Source organism: Macaca nemestrina, chromosome 5 (genome assembly GCF_043159975.1).
Source record: "Macaca nemestrina isolate mMacNem1 chromosome 5, mMacNem.hap1, whole genome shotgun sequence".
NCBI lineage: Eukaryota > Metazoa > Chordata > Mammalia > Primates > Cercopithecidae > Macaca > Macaca nemestrina.
The window spans coordinates 146,562,017-146,583,756 of record NC_092129.1 but is presented as its reverse complement, the minus strand read 5'-3'; the positions used below and the strand labels follow the sequence as shown (position 1 = coordinate 146,583,756).

Genomic DNA, 21,740 nt, shown 5'->3' with positions numbered 1-21,740 from the left:
TGGTGACAGCCTTGGTAACTGCCTACTGCAGCTCCTTATGAGCTTGTCATCCAGAGAATGATGTGGGAAACTAGGACTTTCTCTTGGCTGTACAAGGATAGACTAGATATAAGTGTTCTAAGAGAGACTTTTGAGGTAGCAGAATGCATTGAGAGTTTACCTCAGATACTGCCCGGATCATCTTGGCCTTAGGTGAATGAAGGTCCTGGACAGGCCACTACAACTTCAGAGATCTCTTGGAGCCACTCTCAGAGCTTCTAGGGTTTGTTTCTGCCTTAAAATGTACTAGTTGGTGTATCCTGGATCAGGGGTCCCCAACCCCCAGGCCGCAGACTGTGGCCTGTTGAGAACCAGGCCATACAGCAAGAGGTGAGTGGTGGGCAAGCAAGCATTACCACCTGAGCTCTGCCTCCTGTCAGATCAGCGGTTGCATTGATTCTCATAGGAGCGGGAACCCTACTGTGAACTGCGCATGTGAGGGATCTAGGTTGCATGCTCCTTATGAGAATCTGACTAATGCCTGATGATCTGAGGTGGAACAGTGTTCACCACCCACCCTCATCTGTGGAAAAATTGTCTTCCATGAAACCAGTCCCTAGTGCCAAAAAGGTTGGGGACCGCTGTCCTGGATGCTGCCTTTTGTAGGGAATACCCTGCATACTGTAGTTTGAAGCCCTTAGACCATGTGTTATAGGCATTTCAGATGCCTTCACCCCTTCATCTCTAGGCAGGGTCAAGGAGTAGGGTTTCTGATCGTGGTAAGATGTATTGGGAGAAGACTCTAGACCTGTGACTTTTGATCCTCTGACGGGGCCCATTGTTCAGTACAGAGCTTAACAGTGGATGCTGTTCTTGTTTTCTTTTCTAAACCCTTAACTACTCATGGCTTTTCTGTAGTTAGCTGTTGCACAGCTTTATGTACATCATTAGAACATTTAGATCTTTCCCCATGTTACACTGTAATAATCTGTTTACTTTTCTGTCTTCAGTTAGACAGGGCTCCTTGAGGGCAGGGATCATGTGTGTTTGATTTCTCCTTTCATTCAACTAATACTTATTGAGTGTTTACTTAGGAGCTAAGCACTGCTCCAGGAACTGGGGATACAGCAGTGAACAAGACAAACAAAAATTCTTCCCCTCATGGGGCTTACATTCTAGTGGAAGGAAGGAAACAATAAACGTAGTAGTAGGTAAATTATGTAGCATGGTATAAGATGATGAGTGTTAAAGGGAAAAATAAAGCAGAATGAAAGGTAGATTGCTGGTGGAGGAAAAGGATTTGCAATTTTAGATAAAGTGGTCAGAGAAGGTCTCACTGAGTAGTGTTGTTCACTTGAAGAAGTGAAAGACTCAAAGGAGGTGAAGGAGCAAGCCATATGGATGCCTGAGGGGCAGGTTGTTCAGACAGAGGGAAAAGCCAGTCCTCTTGGTGGATGCTTGATCATATAGGAGGATGAATGGGTGCATAAGGGCATCCAAATCATAGTCTCCTGGCCTTCTCTCCTTAGGCCTGTCCTCTTAGTCCCCAGGTGCCATGAGGAAGCCTCGTCGGAAGTCCCGGCAGAATGCCGAGGGCCGGCGTTCCCCGTCCCCCTACAGTCTGAAGTGCTCACCCACCCGGGAGACCCTAACGTATGCCCAGGCCCAGCGGATTGTCGAGGTAGACATTGATGGACGCCTGCATCGTATCAGCATCTATGACCCACTCAAAATCATCACTGAGGATGAGCTAACTGCCCAGGATATCACTGAATGCAATAGTAACAAGGAAAACAGTGAACAGCCTCAGTTCCCTGGCAAGTCCAAGAAACCCTCATCCAAGGGCAAAAAGAAGGAATCCTGCTCCAAGCATGCATCTGGTACTTCCTTCCACCTCCCACAGCCCAGCTTCCGGATGGTGGACTCAGGCATCCAGCCAGAAGCACCCCCACTGCCTGCTGCCTACTATCGCTACATTGAGAAGCCACCTGAAGACCTGGATGCAGAGGTAGAGTATGACATGGATGAGGAGGACCTTGCCTGGCTGGACATGGTGAATGAAAAGCGGCGAGTAGATGGGCACAGTTTGGTGTCTGCAGACACCTTTGAGCTACTGGTAGACCGGCTTGAGAAAGAGTCATACTTGGAGAGTCGCAGCAGTGGGGCCCAACAGTCACTCATCGATGAAGACGCTTTCTGCTGTGTGTGCCTGGATGATGAATGTCACAATAGCAACGTTATTCTCTTCTGTGACATCTGCAACCTGGCAGTACACCAGGAGTGCTATGGCGTCCCCTACATCCCTGAGGGTCAGTGGCTATGCCGCTGCTGCCTGCAGTCTCCCTCCCGGCCTGTGGATTGCGTCCTTTGCCCCAATAAGGGTGGCGCCTTCAAACAGACCAGTGATGGGCACTGGGCCCATGTGGTGTGTGCCATCTGGATCCCTGAAGTCTGCTTTGCTAACACCGTGTTCTTGGAACCTATTGAGGGCATTGACAATATCCCACCTGCCCGCTGGAAACTAACCTGCTATATCTGCAAGCAGAAGGGGCTAGGTGCAGCCATCCAGTGCCATAAAGTGAACTGCTACACAGCATTCCACGTGACATGTGCACAGCGGGCTGGGCTCTTCATGAAGATTGAGCCCATGCGCGAAACCAGCCTCAATGGCACCATCTTTACAGTGCGCAAGACTGCCTACTGTGAGGCCCACTCGCCACCAAGTACTGCCACTGCTCGGAGGAAGGGCGACTCCCCTAGAAGCATCAGTGAGACTGGCGATGAGGAAGGGCTAAAGGAGGGTGATGGAGAGGAGGAAGAAGAGGAAGAAGTGGAGGAAGAGGAGCAGGAAGGCCAAGGCGGGGTGAGTGGCCCCCTCAAGGGAGTGCCCAAGAAGAACAAGATGAGTTTGAAGCAGAAGATCAAGAAGGAGCCAGAGGAAGCAGGCCAAGACACACCCTCCACTCTCCCCCTGGTCACTGTGCCACAGATACCCTCTTACAGGTAAGCATGCCCAGAAGGGCTCCTTAGGGACTCATGGTTTCTTCTTGGGTTGGTGTTGGCCCTGTGCCAGGCCTTCCCTAAACACAGTTGGACACTATTCTCTTCCCCAAATTTAAACTTTTTTTTTTGACCCAGGCTCGCCTGGCCTGGTTTGTGGTTTTGATTGTGCCCTCAGAGTAATGTATTTCCTTTATTTCAAAGTGAAATAAAACACTTAAGTTACTTAGAAACTCAGTTGATAGGATATCTTAGACAGTATTTTTCAATAGGGGCACTAAGTGACATTTTGGACAGGATAATTCTTCATTATTAGAACTGTCCTGTATGTTTCTAGATGTTTAGTATCCCTGGTCTTTGTAAATGCCAGTTGCATCATCTCCCCCATTGCCTGGTCTTTGTGACAACCTCAAACACTCTTCACGCATGTTTTCAAAAGTGCTTGGGGAGGGTAGAACTAATTACCCAGTGAAGAACCACTGTTTCAGAGGATTGGCATGGCCATCTGCTGTCCAGCAAGTTCTGTCCTGGGTATGAGGGGGTGGTGGTGTGGAGAGAACATGGTATTCCTCCTTTTGAAGCTTTAGATTTAGGGATAAGAGGATCATTCAGTTCAGCTGTGTAGCTAAGCTCTGTGGACCCCCATTGAGTCTGTAGAGAGCCCATGGTACCTGTTTTAAAATATCAGAGAGGTATCTGGAGCCGTTGGAGGGATGGGAGCTTAGCAGAGAAGCAAGAGAATAGGGAAGATTTCCTAGCAGAGGCTTATCTTGGGTGGTGTTCATTAAACAGTATACACTGTTAGAGCAGGAAAGAGTCTTGGAGATTGTTCATCTGATGTAGTCCTTGCACCTTCTCCCACACCCCCAGATGAAGAAACTGCGAACACGGGAGGTAAAGTTGTTCACTCCTTTATTCATTCAATGATTTATTTATTGAGCACTTAATACATGCCATGTCCTGTTCTAAGGGGTGGAACCAGGTGGAAAGTAACAGACCCTATACCACAAGAGCTGGGTCTCATGATACCTCTAGGTTGCATTCCTGTAGTCCATCTCTCTTGATGAGAAGCGTAGAGAGAAAGGAGTGCTGGGGAAAGAGTTGTATGAGAGCTATGAATAGGCAACCAGACTTGCCAGGCTGGGAAGAAGACATTAAGTGCAAGATCGGAAGGGGGAGGCTCTTAGTGTCAGCTATTACCCAAGTTAGAATTTCAGTGACTCTGAATGTGTTTTCTAGTCACCGAGCTGTTCTAGGTTATTCTTTTTCCTGAGGTAAGTGGGTGGATGCTTAGTTCCCATCTGTAGGGAGGTTTACCCTGAGGCTAGAATATTTGGTTGACATGTAGGTTGTTCTAGATGCCTCTTGCTGGGGCCAGCAGAGCTTGCTAAGAACCAGACAAACTGACATTTGAAACCCATTTCTATCACTTAGTACCTGTGTGACCTTTGGCAAGTTGTTTAACTGTGCTAAGCCTTAGTTTATTTGTAAATGAACCCACCACATAGAGCTGTTGTGAGAAATAAATGAGATAATATAAGTAAAGCACTTAGCACAGTGTCTGGCAAATAGTAAGTGCTCAATAAATGGTGGCTGCTGCTGCTGCTGCTATTTTATCATTACTATTCTTTTCCCTACCTGCACAAATGCTGTTGGGATCCTCCATGGCCAAGAGGTTGTAGACGGAGGGTGCTGCCTATATCTGGGCAGGTGTGCTTGGCATGGACATTGGTCGGGATCTCTCCTTTGGGGAAAGGCCTAGTTCTTGATTTTATAAGCTTGGCTTTGGGGCAGGGATGTCTAACTGTGGAGAGGAGCAAGGCCTAGGTGAGCAATGTCGTGCCCAACATGCCCATCCTTCTAAGGTTTCAACTTGTTTAGCTGTGCTTATCTTTGTTTCAATGGAGTGGCATGAAGAGAAAAAAGGAGAGGAAACATCACAGGAGCACTGAGGCCTTGCTTACCCTGTGGATAACCAGTCTGGGGATGTACCATGGTATAGCAGAGAGATCGTGGATTCAGGTCCAACCCAGATCCACCATCTTATTAGCTGCATTAGTTATTTTGACAGTTTATTCAGCTTCTGTTCCTATGCTGCCTTTCCATCTTTTGTGACATGGGAATAATGATACCCACCTTGCAATATGGATATTAAAGACAGATATTATAGGCTTGCATTAATTCCTCTCGTACCCTTTCCTCCCCCAAGGAGTTACTGGCTTAAACCCTGACCTTAAGACTTTTGAGTAGTTTAGCCAGCTGCATTTTCACATTTCCCATCCTCTTACATCTTTAGATCCAATTTTTTTTTTCATTTGGTTCAAAATTAACATTTTTAGGCTGCTGAGGTTTATACCATGAAAAACCAGAGGTCAAACAACTCTAAGGGATTGCATTGGGCTCAACCTGGTTGTGGGCTACTCCCTGGTTTGATGGGACTCTCAGCCTCAGAAGGCAGGAAATAGTGGCCACATTAACCATAGCTTACCCCAGTTCCTGTTCCCTTTCGCTGCTTTTATAAGAGGAGGGTGGGGGTATTGAGGCATAGGCTTGTTTCTCAGTCCATCCCTGGAACGAAGAAGTCTAGGACCATAGGAAACGGGGTTCTGGGAGAGGGTTCTTTTGGAGGATTAGGACTGCAAGGCAAGAGGTGGAAAAGCAAATGAAATACCTCATGCTGAATCTGAGCTGCTTAACTTTACTGTCCTTTTCAAGCTTTTCTCTGAGGTGAGGTATTTGGCCATTTTATTCTGTCTTCCTGTATAAGGTTCAGAAATGAACCAGGGTCTGGATAGGATGCATGGGCTATAATCTGGGCTGCCTACTGACCCTGTCTTTCACTTCCATGTGCCTCTACTTAAGGTTGAACAAGATCTGTAGTGGTCTCTCCTTTCAGAGGAAAAACCAGTTTATGCAGCGGCTTCACAACTATTGGCTGTTGAAGCGGCAGGCACGGAATGGTGTCCCTCTTATCCGGCGCCTGCACTCCCATCTGCAGTCCCAAAGAAATGCTGAGCAGGTAGGTGCAGTGGTGATTTGAGACTGGTAGAGGGAGGTGGAGAGTGAAGGAAAAGGAATGGTGGTTGGGGTGGGGCTGGCATCCCTCCTTGATCCCTCCATGGAGCCTTTGCCTACCTGTCTGGGTGGCCCATCCCAGGAACAACCCCCAGCACTATAGAGATCGTCAAGCAGCTCCTTCTGAATGGATGAGGCTTGACTTTGTAGAGAATTCTAGGGGAGAGTGGAGAGCACGCCCAGCTTTCCATATATGTGGGGAAAATCCTCTAGATGTGGCAGAAAGCGAGAAGTAGGCTGAATGAGAGCCAGGGTGGCCACATTGTGTCAATTAGGAAAAGGCGCCCTTTCCTCAAGACATTTTACTGCCATCTGCCAAAAAATGTTTCATAGTAAATACACAAATTTACGATCTAAGTTGTAGCACACAGCCTGTCCAATTGTGGTGGCTGTTAGCCATTAGCAACTGGAGTTGCTGCATGTTTAATGTTTTTTGCTCCTAATTTCCCTTATTTGAACTATTTAGTTCTTTCTCCCCCCTTCACCTGTTCTATTCCTTCTGCCTTTAAGTGTTCCCACACTGCTGCTCCAGAGATGAAGCAAAGCTTTATGTGAGTCTGGTGCCTTCTGCATTCTGTCTGATCTCACTTTTGCCTTTTGTAACTAAACTCCTGAAGTATAAGCCTGTATCTGGCCCCCTTGAACCTTTTGGTCCACCTGCTTCACTGAAGCCTCCCCTAAAACATCAGCTACCTTGTCCCAGGAAGTCTTTCCTTATATTCTCACCTGATTGATCATTGGGCTGCATTTGACACCACAAATCACTTTGTCTAAGAGCTTCTCTGTGATACCATTTCCTGCTGCTTCTACCTCTCTGACCATACCCTATGCTGATCCCACTTCTTGCTCTTTAATGGTAACATTCCCAGTGGCTCTGTTATCTGCTTGTTTGCTTAGAGAACATGTCCACTCTCATAATTGACAATAACTGTATAATAGCAGCTCCAGACTTTTTGTCTTGTCCTCATCCCTTTTTTCTGCCATCAGTCCCTCAGGGACGTTTCCATGTGGATGTGGTTAACTTGTAACTCAAATATTGGACGTTAATTATCTTTTTTCCTCTCAGTAAACTTATTTCCCCATCATTATGGCTCTCCCCTCCCTCCTGACTCATATCAAGAGTTCCCCACCTTGGAGTTACTTTTGACTCTTTACTCCCTAATGGGCCACTGTTAATCATCCCTTAAGCTGCTTTGGGGGCTTTCTCAACATGGTTTTTTGTCTTCATTCTGCAGCTCTCCTGCTCATCCATGCCCTCTTAATCTCAGCAATAGCTTTCTAGGTGATCTCTAGCCTCTAATTCTTTCTTTGCTCTACAACTGGTAGTTTCTTATTCACATGCTGTTGGGATCCTCCATGGCCAAGAGGTTGTAGAGGGAGGGTGCTGCCTACATCTGGGCAGGTGTGCTTGGCAGGGACATTGGTGGGGATCTGTCCTTTGGGGAAAGGCCTAGTTCTTGATTTTATAAGCTTGGCTTTGGGGCAGGAATGTCTGACTATGGAGAGGAGCAAGGCCTAGGTGAGCAATGTCCTGCTCTTCCATTCTCTTACTTCCTCTTCCAGAGTATACTCCTCTTTCTAGGCAGGTGACGTTAAGGCTCTTTTGCCTTACATTTGAAGCTTCTTATTAGCTGTATCCTGGATCTTCCTTGACTTTTGTAGTTCTCCAGCATCTCTGTTCTGGTCAGCCTGTTTTGCTTACTAAGCAAAGAATCACTAATTCTGCCTCTACATTTCTACCCCTTTCATCCCTTTGGTTCCAGGAGAGACCTTCCTTACTACTTTGTCCATCCATGTCTGTCACCTACCTATATGTAAAACTCTAGTAAGATTCTTCACCAGGAAGCTTCTCTGATCTAACCTCCACCTACTCAGATCTTCTATATTGTATCCTCTTAGCATTTATATTATTAGTTTTTATTATCTTTATGCTAATATGCCCTTGTGCTTCAAGCTCTAGGTCTCTTCCCTTCCCCTGACTCCAACTGTAATCTTTTCTAGGGCAGGAATCATAATTTGTTTGTTGTTGTTTTACCAAAGTATGTTCAAGCTTATAGTAAGAACCTCACTTTGTTTTCTAGCCAAGTGAAAGCTCTAGGGTGAAATTCTTTTCACCCCTGAGGTCAGTTTTCTAATGAAATTCTTTCTGACCCAAAGGGCCATAGCTGCTCTCTGGTATACCTGGGGGTAGGGGGAAGCAGTCCCAGATCCTACTCCAGCAAAGGTTATTGCTTTATAATGAAGAAACAGTGCCATAATACTGGGGCAGCTCAGGAGGAAGGCATGGGGTAGAGAAGGGTGGAAGGGCTCTTGGAACTGTGGGTTAAGGAAGGGGACAAGACTTTTACCTGCTGCAGCCCCAGGAGGTGTGAACAGGGAGAGGACTTTTGCAAGAAGGAAATTCCTAGTCCCTCTTCTCTTCCTTCCTGCAGCGAGAGCAAGATGAGAAGACAAGTGCAGTGAAGGAAGAGCTGAAGTATTGGCAGAAGCTCCGGCATGACTTGGAGCGGGCGCGGCTGCTGATTGAGCTGATTCGGAAGAGAGAGAAGCTCAAACGGGAGCAGGTAAGGAGGAGCCCCCAGCCCTAGAGCCCTAGTTCAAGGTCACTTTCTCCCACTATTAGTCTAGTATTGGGAAATCTGGGAGCCCCTGCCTTATGCTAGCTTGCTTTCTCCCCTCCCTACCCAGGATTGTAGGCTCCAAGAGCTGCCTACTTTGTATTAGCTGTGGTGCTACTGGTGGTTTCTATATTTTGGGTTTCAGCTCCTGGTAGCCTCAAGCATAAGCTTAATATCATATATATGCCTGGGCCCGTCCCTGGAATTTCTGATTCAGGAAGTCTCAGAGGGAGCCTGGCCTTGAGGATTTTGGAAAGCTTCTTAGGCCATTCTAATGGGCATCATCAGTTGAAAGCCTCTGGCCTGGGAACTTCTGAGGGTTCCCACTTGACTCTTAAACACTTATGGTCTTGAATCATTTAAATTTTCTATTTATCCTCTGTTCTAGGAGATTTTAAGCCCCTGAGCATAGGAAATGTTGAGGTAGGTAGTGTAATATAGTGGTTTAGGAACACGAGCTATGGCACCAGACTTCCTGGGTTTAAATCCTGCCTCTTCTACTTACTACCTGTGTGACGTTAAGCAAGTTCTTCAATCGCTTAATACATCGGTTTTCTCACCTGGAATATGGGGGTAATTATAGAGCCTACATCATAAGGTTGTTTTGAGGATTAGAAGACTTAGTCTATGTAAAGAGTTTAGAACAGTGCCTGGCACATAGTGACAGAGAAGTGTCAGCTGCTGTCATTATTATTATTATCAATTTTTTGCTTCCCTGCAGTGTCTACTGCACATGGCAGAGAGCAAATACTATTAATTGAGTAGATGAAAAGCCAAAACTGTTCTCTCTGGGCTAGGAATAGCAGCTGTCGCTCACATGCTTCAGAGGCCCGGGTTAAAGATGTTCCTTTCTTGCCGGGCACAGTGGCTCATGCCTGTAATCCCAGCACTTAGGGAAGCAGAAGCAGGAGGATAGTTTGAGTCCAGGAGTTTGAGACGAACCTGGGCAACAAAGCAAGACCTGTTCTCCATAAAAAGGGAGGAAAAAAAAAGATGTTTCTTTCTCTTTCTCCAAATTCTAATTCGTTGTTCAGCCTTAGCACAACCGCTTTTCTAGCAGGCCAGTAGCCTGAGTTTCCTCCTCATAGCCTGGGCATCTCATGCCATATTTACCATGGGTGGCCATGGAGGACATCTCAGGACCTTCTTCAAGGGTTCAAAATGTCTGTGCTATCCCAGGCATGATCCCACAGCTGAACTTCTTATCTCATCTCTGATTCAGAGAAATGAGAGAGAGAAAAAGGCCCTGGTCCTGGGGAAGTAGGCAGGCCTGTTTTGATACAGCCAAAAGGTGGGAATTTTCTATAGTCTTAATTTGTGGCTTCCCAACTTTTCACATTGGGGCATATGTAGAAAATAGCATTTGTACAGCATACTACTGTAAATATATGAAGCTACTTGCCACTTGTGGGGGTAAACCTGGAGGCCCTGGTGACCCCATGCTGACCCAGATGCTCCAAGGGCTGATGGAATCAGTACCTCAGCACACTGAATGGGAAATTCTGGTTCAAGCACATTTTACATCATCATTGTGTCCCTTGGACTAGTCAGACTTGGGTTCAAATCCTATCTCTATTCTTTTCTAGCCAGATAACCTTAGAGTAATAACTCTTGCATCATGCTCTCTCTAATCCTCAGATTCTGTATATATATTTTTTTAATTTGTATTTTTTTTCTTTTAGTCCTTGGTGATCCTTGTTCTGATCTATATTTGTAAAATGGGGATAATAATTTCTGTTTCAGGGTTATCGTGATGATTAATAGAGGTAATACAAGTACAGAGTTAGTGTGGCATAATGGTCAAGAGCACTCACTGTGGAACCACTGTCTGGTACTGAATTCCAACTCCGTTCCTTATTAGCTATGACTTTAGGCCAGTTACTTAGTCGTTGTGTGCCTTAGTTTCCTCTTTGTAAAATACCTCATCTGTTCCTACCTCATATACTCATTTATTTTACATAAAATGCTTAGAACATTACCTGGCATTTAGTAAGGGCTATAGAAGTGTTAATTATTGTAATTGTAATGATAATTATTATTACTGTAAATTTTAGTATGGTGTTTGGTACATAGGAAACAATCATAAAATAGTAGCTGTTGGTATCATTATTCCTAGGCTGAAGGTTGAGTGATAGCTCCTCATACTGGTCAGCTTAATATTCTATGAAAATTTGTTGTACATGATTGGTAAAAGTCAAGCTATCACGAAAAAGTTTCAGCACAGTTTTGCAGGAGATGTCCTGATCTGATCTCACCCCACCTTCCCCACAGGTCAAAGTCCAGCAGGCTGCCATGGAGCTGGAGTTGATGCCATTCAATGTTCTGTTGAGGACAACACTGGACCTGCTGCAGGAGAAGGATCCTGCACACATCTTCGCAGAACCAGTCAACTTGAGTGAGGCAAGTTCCCCCCACTTTCCAAGTAGTAAATTCTTCCTGAACTGGAACAGGGTCTGAGTAGGGTAGGAAGGAGTTGGGCCACAGGGTGTACAAAACCAGGGGTAGGAGGGTGGGTCTGGCAAAGCTAGTAGATTTGCCCTTGATGAGGGGTCAGCAGGCCAGGGTGGGCCAGGACCATAGGACTCTGAGTTAGCCTGGCTTGGCCAAATCAGAAACCGAGGAGGCCAAGAGTATTGGTGAAGGGTGTGCCTGTTTGGCTAGTAAATGGTTGTTGTAATTGTACAGGTTTTATATGTTTAGGTTCCAGATTACCTGGAATTCATATCCAAGCCAATGGATTTTTCTACTATGAGGCGGAAGCTGGAGTCCCACCTGTACCGCACCTTGGAGGAGTTTGAGGAGGACTTTAACCTTATAGTTACCAACTGCATGAAGTATAATGCTAAAGACACAATTTTCCACCGAGCAGCTGTCCGCCTGCGGGACCTGGGAGGGGCCATCCTACGGCATGCCCGGCGGCAGGCAGAGAACATCGGCTATGACCCCGAGAGGGGCACTCACCTGCCCGAGTCACCCAAATTGGAAGACTTTTACCGCTTCTCCTGGGAAGACGGTGAGAGGCCTGGATGGGTGGGGAGGAGAGGGGCCAGGAGGAGGCACAGGAACAGAGTGTACAGAGTGAGGGATCAGGGTGGTCTTTGGGAGTATAGGTAGACTCCAGGAGCAAAGCTGAGGGTGAGCACAGACTGAGGTATACCTTTGTGGCTAGAATAGTTCTAAGGGTTAAAGTTTAACTAACGCACTCAGCACTTCTTAAGTGGTAGAAAAGGGGAATCAGGTACTAGTGGTCTGTTTGAAAAGCTTAAAGCCTCATCAGAGGTCTTCCTTTCTTGGATCCCCTCTGTATGGCATTGGAGCATGGGACAGGGAGAGTGCATTGCTGGTGTGTGTCTGGCTCATTCAGAAGATTGCAGGTGGAGGACCAGAAAAATGGAATTGCCTCTGAGCCCCACACGCTGCCTGTCCCTGCTCTCTGCTTCTCGATGGCAGCAGCCAGTCACTCAGGCCAGGGTATTGCCAAGCTGCCTCATGCCTGCTCCATGGAGCCCATAATCGTGACTGTGAACTGCTTCCTGCAGACGTTTCCCAGATTCTGACCTTGTCCTTGTGGCTGCCTTCTGGGCAGTGGTGTTGCAGGGCCAAGGCCCACAGTGACGCTGCTGGAAGCTGCTGGCCCAGGCATTCCAAGAGAGAGTTTTGCATCCGAAGGATTCGGCCCCTTTCTCTTGCCCTGTGCTGGGCAGGTCCTTCAGCCCCTTCTGTCCTCCCTTCTCCCTGGCAGTGGACAACATCCTCATCCCAGAGAACCGGGCCCATTTGTCCCCAGAGGTGCAGCTGAAGGAGCTGCTGGAGAAACTGGACCTGGTGAGCGCCATGCGGTCCAGTGGGGCCCGCACCCGCCGTGTCCGCCTGCTACGCCGGGAGATCAATGCCCTTCGGCAGAAGCTGGCACAGCCACCACCACCACAGCCACCATCACTGAACAAGACAGTATCCAATGGGGAGCTGCCAGCAGGGCCCCAGGGGGATGCAGCTGTGCTGGAGCAGGCCTTGCAGGAGGAGCCAGAAGACGATGGGGACAGAGGTGAGAGATAGTCACAGGCAGGCAGGGGGTTGGAGGGTAAAGAGGGATAAAGGCTAAGCTGAAATCTAATAATGGGGTATCCTTTCCGAGTTTAGATCTGACACTTATGGGCAAGCAAAAGCCCTTGGAAGGGTCACATTTGCATGTATACGCAGGGATGATGTTCAAAATATTTAACAATCAATAGAGACCAAAATTTATCCATCTCAGTAAATGTTGGCTGTTGTATTGGAGTGGGCTCCCAAAGGCTTCTGATGTGGATATTTAGTTGCTGGATTGTGGGGAGTTTCAGGTGCTGCAGCCCAGCAGCTGTTTATTAGCCAATTAAGTATGTCAGTATTTTGCACTTGATACAGCCATATTGTACATACCAGTTAAATATCAGCCTACCTTGTATCATCATGTGGAGAGACTCTTAGAGCAGGTTAGGTTGGGATGTGAGGGGATAGCAGAGAAGGAAAGACCCCGGGCTTTTGAGCCACCTCATGGTTTTTACCCCATTTGGCTGAATCTATAGGCCCATCTCAAGTAGAGAGGCCAGACTATAAAAGATAGTTGGTTTCCACAGATTTTCTTAATCTTGAGAAAAGACAAAAAAGAAGAAAAGACAGCTGGGGAAGTGATTCTCAGAAACCCAGGAACGTTATAAGCTAAGCTGCTTCTCATTCTTCCCCTTCATTGGGGATGGAATTGTCTCCCTCATACCTGCCTTTGGATCTGAGCCTACAGGTTGGGAGAGCCTGTCACACACACAGTTCAAAAGGTTGAAAGTTACTTCCAATGGATAGGGGCCCAGATTGTAGGTAACAGCCCATTTTATTTCAGGTTGGCAGAGAATGGGGACGTGGTTGAGAGATCACATTTGACATCAGAGGGCTTTGTGTCCATTGTGATTCCTCTGGACTCCCCATGTGACAGTCAGCATGCCACTTGTATCCCTACTTCTGGGGCTGTGGCAGTGCAGAGTTGTGCCCAGTAGGCCAACAGCATCGCCTAGAAAATTAAAAAAAAAAAAAACAAACCATGTCGTAGCCTCACCTCCCATAGATTCAGTTAGGGATGTCTGGGCTTTGGCTTGGAAGTCTCAATTTTTAAAAGTTTCAAGGTGGTAGGTGAGCAGACATGTTTGGCAACCACTGATTTAACTTACTTGGTCTCTGTTTTTCACATTTTTGAACTTTTTCTGCATGCTGTACTTGCTGTCACTTGGGTGATGTGAAATAAACTCGAAAGACAGATGAGAAAACTCTTGAGTCCAGTGAGAATTGTAGATACCTAATCTGTCAAGCTGAGACTTACCTATTTATTGATTAAGCATGTGACTTTCTTGGGTGTAGAGCAATGGTTTGCAATCCTCACTTCATTAGACTCACCTGGTAAGCTTTAAAAAACAAATAGCCTATCTTTACAAATTTGGTTTCAGTTGGTATGGGATGGAGCCTAGGCACTGGAATTTTTAAGAAACTTCCTATGTGATTCTTATACATAGCCAGGGTTAAGAACTACTAATGTAGATAAAACTTACTTCTTCTGGGGTTGGGTACAGTGGCTCATCGCTGTGATCCCAGCACTTTGGGAGGCAGAGGCAGGGGGATTGTTTGAGACCAGGAGTTTGAGACCAGCCTGGGTAACATACTAAGACTCTGTTTCTACAAAAATTTTTTTAAAAAATTAGCCAGGCGTGGTGGTGTGTACTTGTAGATCTAGCTACTTTGGAGGCTGAGGCAGGATCATCACTTGAGCCCAGGAGTTTGCAGTTGCAGTGCTCTGTGATCAGACCACTGCACTCCAGCCTGCTCAACAGAGCAAGATCCTGTCTCTGAAAGAAAACAAACCTAATCCTCCTTTCTCTTTGCTTCAGATCTAAGACCTTGAATGCATCTCAAGCCTTATAACAGCCCATGCTTTTGGTCCTTGGTTATCAGTGTCAGTATCTAGCCTGTAGGAGCAGACTCTTTCTAAAATGTTCAAGCAGGTTCTCTTTTTTTCTAATAGATGACTCCAAACTGCCTCCTCCACCAACCCTGGAGCCCACTGGGCCTGCACCTTCCTTGTCTGAGCAAGAATCCCCGCCGGAGCCCCCAACTCTGAAACCCATCAATGATAGCAAACCTCCAAGCCGGTTCCTAAAGCCCAGAAAGGTGGAAGAAGATGAGCTCTTGGAAAAATCACCGCTGCAGCTAGGGAGTGAGCCTTTGCAACGCTTGCTCAGTGACAATGGCATCAACAGACTATCCCTCATGGCCCCTGACACCCCGGGCGGTACCCCACTTAGTGGTGTGGGTCGCCGCACATCAGTCCTCTTCAAGAAGGCCAAGAATGGGGTTAAGCTACAGAGAAGCCCAGACAGGGCCCTGGAGAATGGCGAGGACCATGGTGTGGCAGGCTCTCCTGCCTCTCCAGCCAGCATCGAGGATGAGCGCCACTCCCGGAAGCGGCCAAGGAGCGGGAGCTGTAGTGAGAGCGAAGGGGAGAGGTCCCCCCAGCAGGAGGAAGAGACAGGTGACCCTGCCTGTGACTTCTCTTGATACTTCGCATCTGCTTTTCTGCTTTGCCTTGCCAATCAGCACCTTCCCCAATTGGCCATCTCTCTAATGGCCCCATTGGACAGCAATAGTAGCATTGAGGGCACCATAGCTCACAGTTGGGCCTGGCATGTGAGTAGCAGCCAGGGGAAACAGGCTTTGAGCAGGTATTTTCCAGAGAGCCAGATTGTGTCTGGGACTCTCATTGGCCCTGAGGGTAAAGCAATGTTGTATAAAGTAAAATGATTCCTACCTTCATTTCAGTTCATCAAATATTTGTGTCAGGCACCGTTCTAGGCATTGGGGGAAAAAATCAATGAACAAAACAGACAAAAATCTCCTCTCTTATGGGGGAATACATTAAAAGCAAATGAGTAAACTGTATCTTGTATTAGAAGCTTTGGAGAACGATCTAGCAGGGAAGGAATTCTAGGGTGGTCTTAGAGATGGTGGCCAGGTCTTCTAAAGAGGTAACGTTTGAGTAAAGATCTGAAGGAATTGAAGGCATGAGCTATTTGTATGTCTAGGGGAAGAACATTCCAAAAAGATAGACTAGAAAGTACACAGGCCCTGGAGGTGGGAACATGCCTTCATGTCTGAGGAACAGTGAGGGAACCAGTTTGGCTGCAGCAGAGGGGTTGGAGTGGGGTGAGGTGGTGATAGAGGTAGATAATGGAGGTTCCATCACTAAAGAGAATTCTTTTTTTTTTTTTTTTTTTTTTAGTGGAGATAGGGTTTCACCTGTTGGCCAGGCTGGTCACCTTACCCCAAGTGATTTACCCGCCTCAGCCTCCCAAAGTGATGGGATTACAGGCGTGAGCCACCGCGCCCCGCCTAAAGTGTTCTTAATATACATCCAGCAAGAGCAAGAGCTAGTCATGAGTAGGTGTGGGGAAGTAATAAAATAAGTCATACTTAATTCCAGCTCTGGAAGGTTCACAGGCCATTGGGCAAATGAGTCTCTCAAAATGTAGAGAAATCACAGTGGTGAACAGTATGTTGTTATTTGTCAGGTGAGAGGTAGCATTGCTAGAGGTGTTCAGGGAATTTGAGCTGCAGGAGTTGGCCTGAGCTGGCCCTGTGGGATGAGGGCAGACTGGCAAGGAATGGTTATGAAGGCCTCAGGCCTGGGTCTGTGGGAACAAGGAGGAGGACAGAATCTCTGTGAGGGGCAGCTTAGAGAGGGGCTTCCCAGAGCATCAGGAGCCAAGACTGGATGGGTAAGATGGGACTGAATGTGAAGGACTTTGAAGCCGGGCAGAGTACTTAGGTCTTGGTGGGTTAGGGAAGACCCACTTTCTTGGCAGGGAGGGCTGCTCTTGGCTTTTGCTCTTTGTGTCCCTCATGTACTTTTATGTGGTGACTTTGGACTGTGTGGCCAGCACTTGCTTTTCTGTCTTCTTGCCTGACATTTTGTTTTCAACAATACCTTCCCATCTCATCTGGCCAAAACTTTTCTGTGTCAGGGGAGTAAGTTGGTATATAGAGGCAAGAGCCTAAGGCCTGAAGTTAGGCATACCTGTGCTCAAATCCCCAATTTCTTACTGGCTGTGTAACCACAGGAAAATTAGTTAACTTCTCTGAGCCTGTTTCCTTATTCCTAATAGGGGGTTTCTGATACGTACCTTTGCAGGGTTCTAAGAACTAGAAATACCCTTTATAAAGCACTTGGCATATAGCAGTAGATGGTAGCAGTTACTGTCATCCTCTCAGCTGAATCAGGCTTAGCCATACAGTGCTGAGAACACTGCATTAAAAGAATGAGAGATCCTGCTATTGGGAAGTAACTGTACATGAGGCCCATCCAACCTGAGGGGGCCTGTTGCTTGGAGATACTGCTAGAATCCTGTCTCTCTCTCACCATCCCAATTGCCTGGCACTCAGGAATACTTCTATACAATCTTAGTTGAATCTCACAAAAAGAGGTGTTGATCCTTTGTAAGTGAGGCACCCAAGACACAGATGGCTTCAGTGATTTAAATTGTGGTAATAATGTTAGAGGAAGAACCAGGTCACAGGATAGACATTGTGGCTCAGACACCTGCTCTTATAGAAGGGACTTGTCTCACAGTTTTCTAGTTAAGGTGTCTGTAATTTACAGCTTTCAAATCAGGTGCCTGGTCCATCTCCGCACACCTCTTGGCTCAGCTGTTAGAATTATAGGACTTTTAGTGTGGTTGGCAATTAGATAAAGGCCAGGCACAGTGGCTCATGCCTGTAATCCCAGCACTTTGGGAGGCTGAGGCAGAAGGATTACTTGAGCCCAGGAGCTCGAGACCAGCCTGAGCAATATGGCAAGACCCGGTTTCTACAAAGTTAAAAAGTTAGCTGTGCATAGGGTGCATGCCTGTGGTCACAGCTACTGAGGAGGTTGAGGCAGGGGATCACTGGAACCCAGGCTATTGAGGCCCCAGTGAGCCTTGTTTACACCACTGCACTCCAGCCTGGGCAACAGCGAGACCCTATCTCAAAAAAATAGAAAAATAAATGTGGATAGATAGGAGAGTAGAAGCCTTCACTTCAAGGTCACATACCTGGGATGACCAAACAGCCTTCATTCGCCTCTGAAGGACTCCCCACTGTAAACAGACCTTCTCTCATACATACTGAATAGTAAGTAAGGTATTATCTTCACTTCACAAAAGGAGAGGTCAAGAGACCTCAAAGAAAGAGAAAAGGAACCTGTGTTTCAGAGCCCAGCCTAGAACCCCAGGTTCTGACTCTCCCTGCCAGGAAGTTCTGGGCTGCTTTAGTTCTGCTGAAGAGTACCCCCATCCTCAATTTGGATTAGCCCTGCGAGGTATCTCAGGGTGTGGTTGACAAAGGGCCCTTATCCTTCTCTAGTCTCTCTTGACATCACCCCCAAAGAATCAAACTAGCTATTGCCAGCTATGTGAGGCATAGGTTATGTGAGTGTTTATCTGAAGAGGCAAGGTGGGTGGGCTCCTGAAAAAGGCAGAGATTACCTGATAATTGAGATTTGAAATTAGAAGCAAATCCAGGGACTTGTGAGCAAGCCAGGGTGGGAGAAGTCTTAGTATCTCCCTATGTAGCCAAATGACAGTAGCTGAGTGAGCTGTGTGCTATGGTTTCCTTAAAGTAAAAGCAGAAGGATGGGAAGGAAATTGCAGTGTCTGCTCCTTGCCCTAGCCAGCAATATTTCCCCCAAAACTTTTGTCTTGATCATATCTTCTTTATCACCCAAGACTCATTTCTCACAGGGAAAGGAATAGCCATCCTCTCCACTCCTCACTGAGCCCTCCTGAGGTGGCTGCCTCACCCTGTAGCATGTGTTGGGAAGGGGGATTTCTGCACTCAGACTCACTATGTGTGTCCTTGGCAGGCATGACCAACGGCTTTGGAAAACACACCGAAAGCGGGTCTGACTCGGAATGTAGTTTGGGTCTCAGTGGTGGACTGGCATTTGAAGCTTGCAGGTAAGAACACATTTCCTAAAGCTTTGTCAGCAGCTCTGCCACCCCTCCTTTTACTCTCCATTCAGCTACAGGTTGAACCTCTTCCTGCTTACCTTTTTCTCTCCCCCAACTCCTGCTATTTCCTGAGGCCTCTTATCTGTAACTCTGGGATTTCCTAGAAAACAGGGTGACCCTTGACTCTCAGGTCTGATCTGAGAGAGGAAGAGTAGTGCTGATGCTTTACAGGGTTTGTGTGACTGAATTTGGACTCTAGAGGATAGGGAAAGCTAAATCTCGTATTGCTCAGTGAAATTAACATTTGAGCCAAAGTCCCCTGCTGCCCCTACACACATACTTAGACAACCCAGCCTGTTAAAGACTTGGTTTTGCTCTTTGCCTTTTGGGGTGTCATAGCCTCTTTATAGAGGTGTGGTGTAGGTGTATGAAATGACCAAGTAGGAAATTTAGAATTGCCTTTTTTTTTTTTCTTTTGAGACGGACTCTGGCTCTGCCACCCGGGTTGGAGTGGAGTGGCCCAGTCTCGGCTCACTGCAACCTCCGCCTCCTGAGTTCAAGTGATTCTCCTGCCTCAGCCTCCTGAGTAGCTGGGACTACAGGCACATGCCACCATGCCCAACTAATTTTTGTATTTTTAGTAGAGATGAAGGTTCACCATGTTGGCCAGGCTGGTCTTGAACTCCTGACCTCAAGTGATCTGCCTGCCGCAGCCTCCCAAAGTGCTGGAATTACAGGTGTGAGCCACCGTGTCTGGCCTGGAATTGCCTTTTATTCAGACAAAGGTCCCAAAGCTCTTCTACTATCCTTGAGCTGAAAAGGGATGGACTTCTTCCCATTCTTTTATCTGAAGGGAGGATTTCTCAGACCAGAATCTTAAAGTTTATTCCAGGCCCAAGAGTTTATGGAGCCCCTGTTCTGTGTTCTGTATTCTGCAAGACACCAGGGCGGGTGGGGGGGACTCTTATAAATGAGAAACCCTTAGTGCCACAAAGGAAAAGTGACTTGTCCTGAAGGCTAATGTCATGACCCCACCATATGACTGCTGAATGGATCTTAGGTTCAGAGTAGGGGAGCAAAGGTCCCAGGGCAGCACCAGAAGACTATGTATTTGTATTTGAAGTGCTTCCAAGGCAGACTGGGCATGTATTCTTTTAGGCATTCAGTCTGCCTGGGCTGTGGGACTACTGGTAGGGCTGAGGGGGTCCCCAGCTACTCGTTGGCCTGGACTGGTTCCCTGCTGTGGTTTCTTTGTGATTCCCCTACCCCCAGCCAACCCTCAAAGTTGCCCTAGCTTCCTATTGCAGCCTCCAGAGATATAGGGAAAGTAGATGGAAAAAAGTTATCAGGCACAGGAAAGAGAAAGAGATTTCATAATCTTACAGGATGCTTCTGTCCTGGACCTGGGTTGAAGTTCCTGACTCCCTTCAAAGATAAGGTACCTGGAAGCCCAATTTGTTGGGGTCAGGGTAGGATTGGACCCATCAAACTATCCTTTTTTAGCTTTTGACTAAATGTGGAATGTGTGTTGGCCCCTTCTTCTATGAAGGGCATTCTTTTCAGCTATGAGCCATAAGAGCAAGCAAGGCCAGGCTCTGGTTAGCCTGCTGATTCAGGTGGCGTGTTTGCCTTTCTGCAGAACTCCAGTGCAATGCCCTTGATTTATCTGGGGCCCCTTGGAGGAAGTGTGTATTAGGATTTCAGGGTTTAAAATAGGAGATTCAAGGGCTTCAACTGCAAGCGTTGTTTTTCTTTTTCCCCCTATACTGTGGTAATAAGTACATAAGGGAAGACCTTATTTATTAGACCAGAATCATATAATCCCAGAAATAGAAATAATCTTGAAAGAACTGGTCACTAACCCATCCCCCACACCTCCTTTTTCACTTGCCCCTTGGTTTATCTTTTCTGACGATTTTCTGAGCAGGTTGGTGCTACACGTGCTTTCTATAGGTCACTCATTCAAATATTGATAACTGAACACCTACTGTGTGCCAGGTACTGTTCTAAGCACTAAGGTGCCTGTTGTCATGAAGATTATCTTCTAAAGTGTCTGTTCTCATGGATATGGATGTTAAATCAGTAAATAAGATAATTGTAGGTTGGGTTGTCTCCTTAGGCCTGGGTAACTTGGAGAAAGGGCTGAAATGCAGGCCATGATTGAGTCAGTTGTGCTTTTTTCTACAAATCAGGAACATACAGACCTATTTTTGGTGTTGCATCCTATTTTATTGAGCTCATCCTTCTGAGAGCTCATCATTCTATAGTAGAGTATTAGCAGTTTGTAATACTTTAAGTAAGACATTAAAATTTACTACCCTTCGTATGACAATAACTACAGCTGCTATTTATTGAATGCATGGTATGTGCTGTACTGAGAGCTTTATGTGTGTTCATTCATTAATCTTTACAACAACACATGGGGAGTGTAAGCCTCAGAGAAGTTAAGTAACTTGCTGAAGGTTACAGAACTGTTAAAAAGAGCTGGGTTTTGAACCCAGATAGGCTCCAAGAGTTTAATTTCTTAACTGCTTTGCTGTGCTCTCTTCTGTTGTATTTGAAGATGTCTCCCCAGATTCTTGATGTGAACTTTGATTTGTTTTTCTTTTTCTCATCTTGATGTGAACTTTGAGAGGCTTTCCTGATAAAATTACTAGCACTTTACATTTGTACAAGGACTCAATGTCTCTAATATGTTGGCAGATTTTTGTAGGGTAAGTGGGAACTAAATCCTAAATGTAAACTGGGTATTTTTTGTTTTTTCCCAAACAGTTCCTAGTTTGACTAGCAATAAAAACTACCAACTTAACTACTGGTTACTGAAAAATCATGATTCACTGGGTTTTAGTTAAGCAAAGTTTTCTTAGCATACAGTCCTGATAAAGTCAGTTCTGATTCAGTAAAACAGGAATACCCTACTCTCTAACCAGTCCCTACTCCTGGCTGCTGCTTATCCCACCGGGGGTTTCTTTAAGCATTTCTGCTTTTCTGCAGATTGACGACCTATTCTTTAAGCATTTTATTAGTAAAAAAAATTAAAGTTATATAGGAGTAATATTTTTTGAAG

The 21,740-nt window shown here is 46.4% G+C and overlaps 1 protein-coding gene across 6 annotated transcripts in view; it reads left to right on the top strand.

The window, feature by feature from the left end:
- The window catches only part of LOC105474515 (bromodomain and PHD finger containing 3), a 35,345-nt gene that overhangs the window by 1,945 nt on the left and 11,660 nt on the right, over positions 1-21,740 (top strand). For 5 of the 6 annotated variants that reach the window (XR_011623786.1, XM_011729246.3, XM_011729245.3 and 2 more), the window contains exons 2-9: positions 1,509-2,982; positions 5,842-5,998; positions 8,487-8,618; positions 10,944-11,072; positions 11,373-11,685; positions 12,415-12,717; positions 14,713-15,219; positions 18,586-18,679. Coding sequence is in view for 5 of the 6 variants with exons in the window: in XM_011729246.3 (XP_011727548.1) it covers positions 1,535-2,982; positions 5,842-5,998; positions 8,487-8,618; positions 10,944-11,072; positions 11,373-11,685; positions 12,415-12,717; positions 14,713-15,219; positions 18,586-18,679 (3,083 nt within the window). In the remaining variant the exon portion in view is untranslated. The remainder of the gene's footprint in view (positions 1-1,508; positions 2,983-5,841; positions 5,999-8,486; positions 8,619-10,943; positions 11,073-11,372; positions 11,686-12,414; positions 12,718-14,712; positions 15,220-18,585; positions 18,680-21,740) is intronic. The other variant, XM_011729248.3, reaches the window with a different exon arrangement.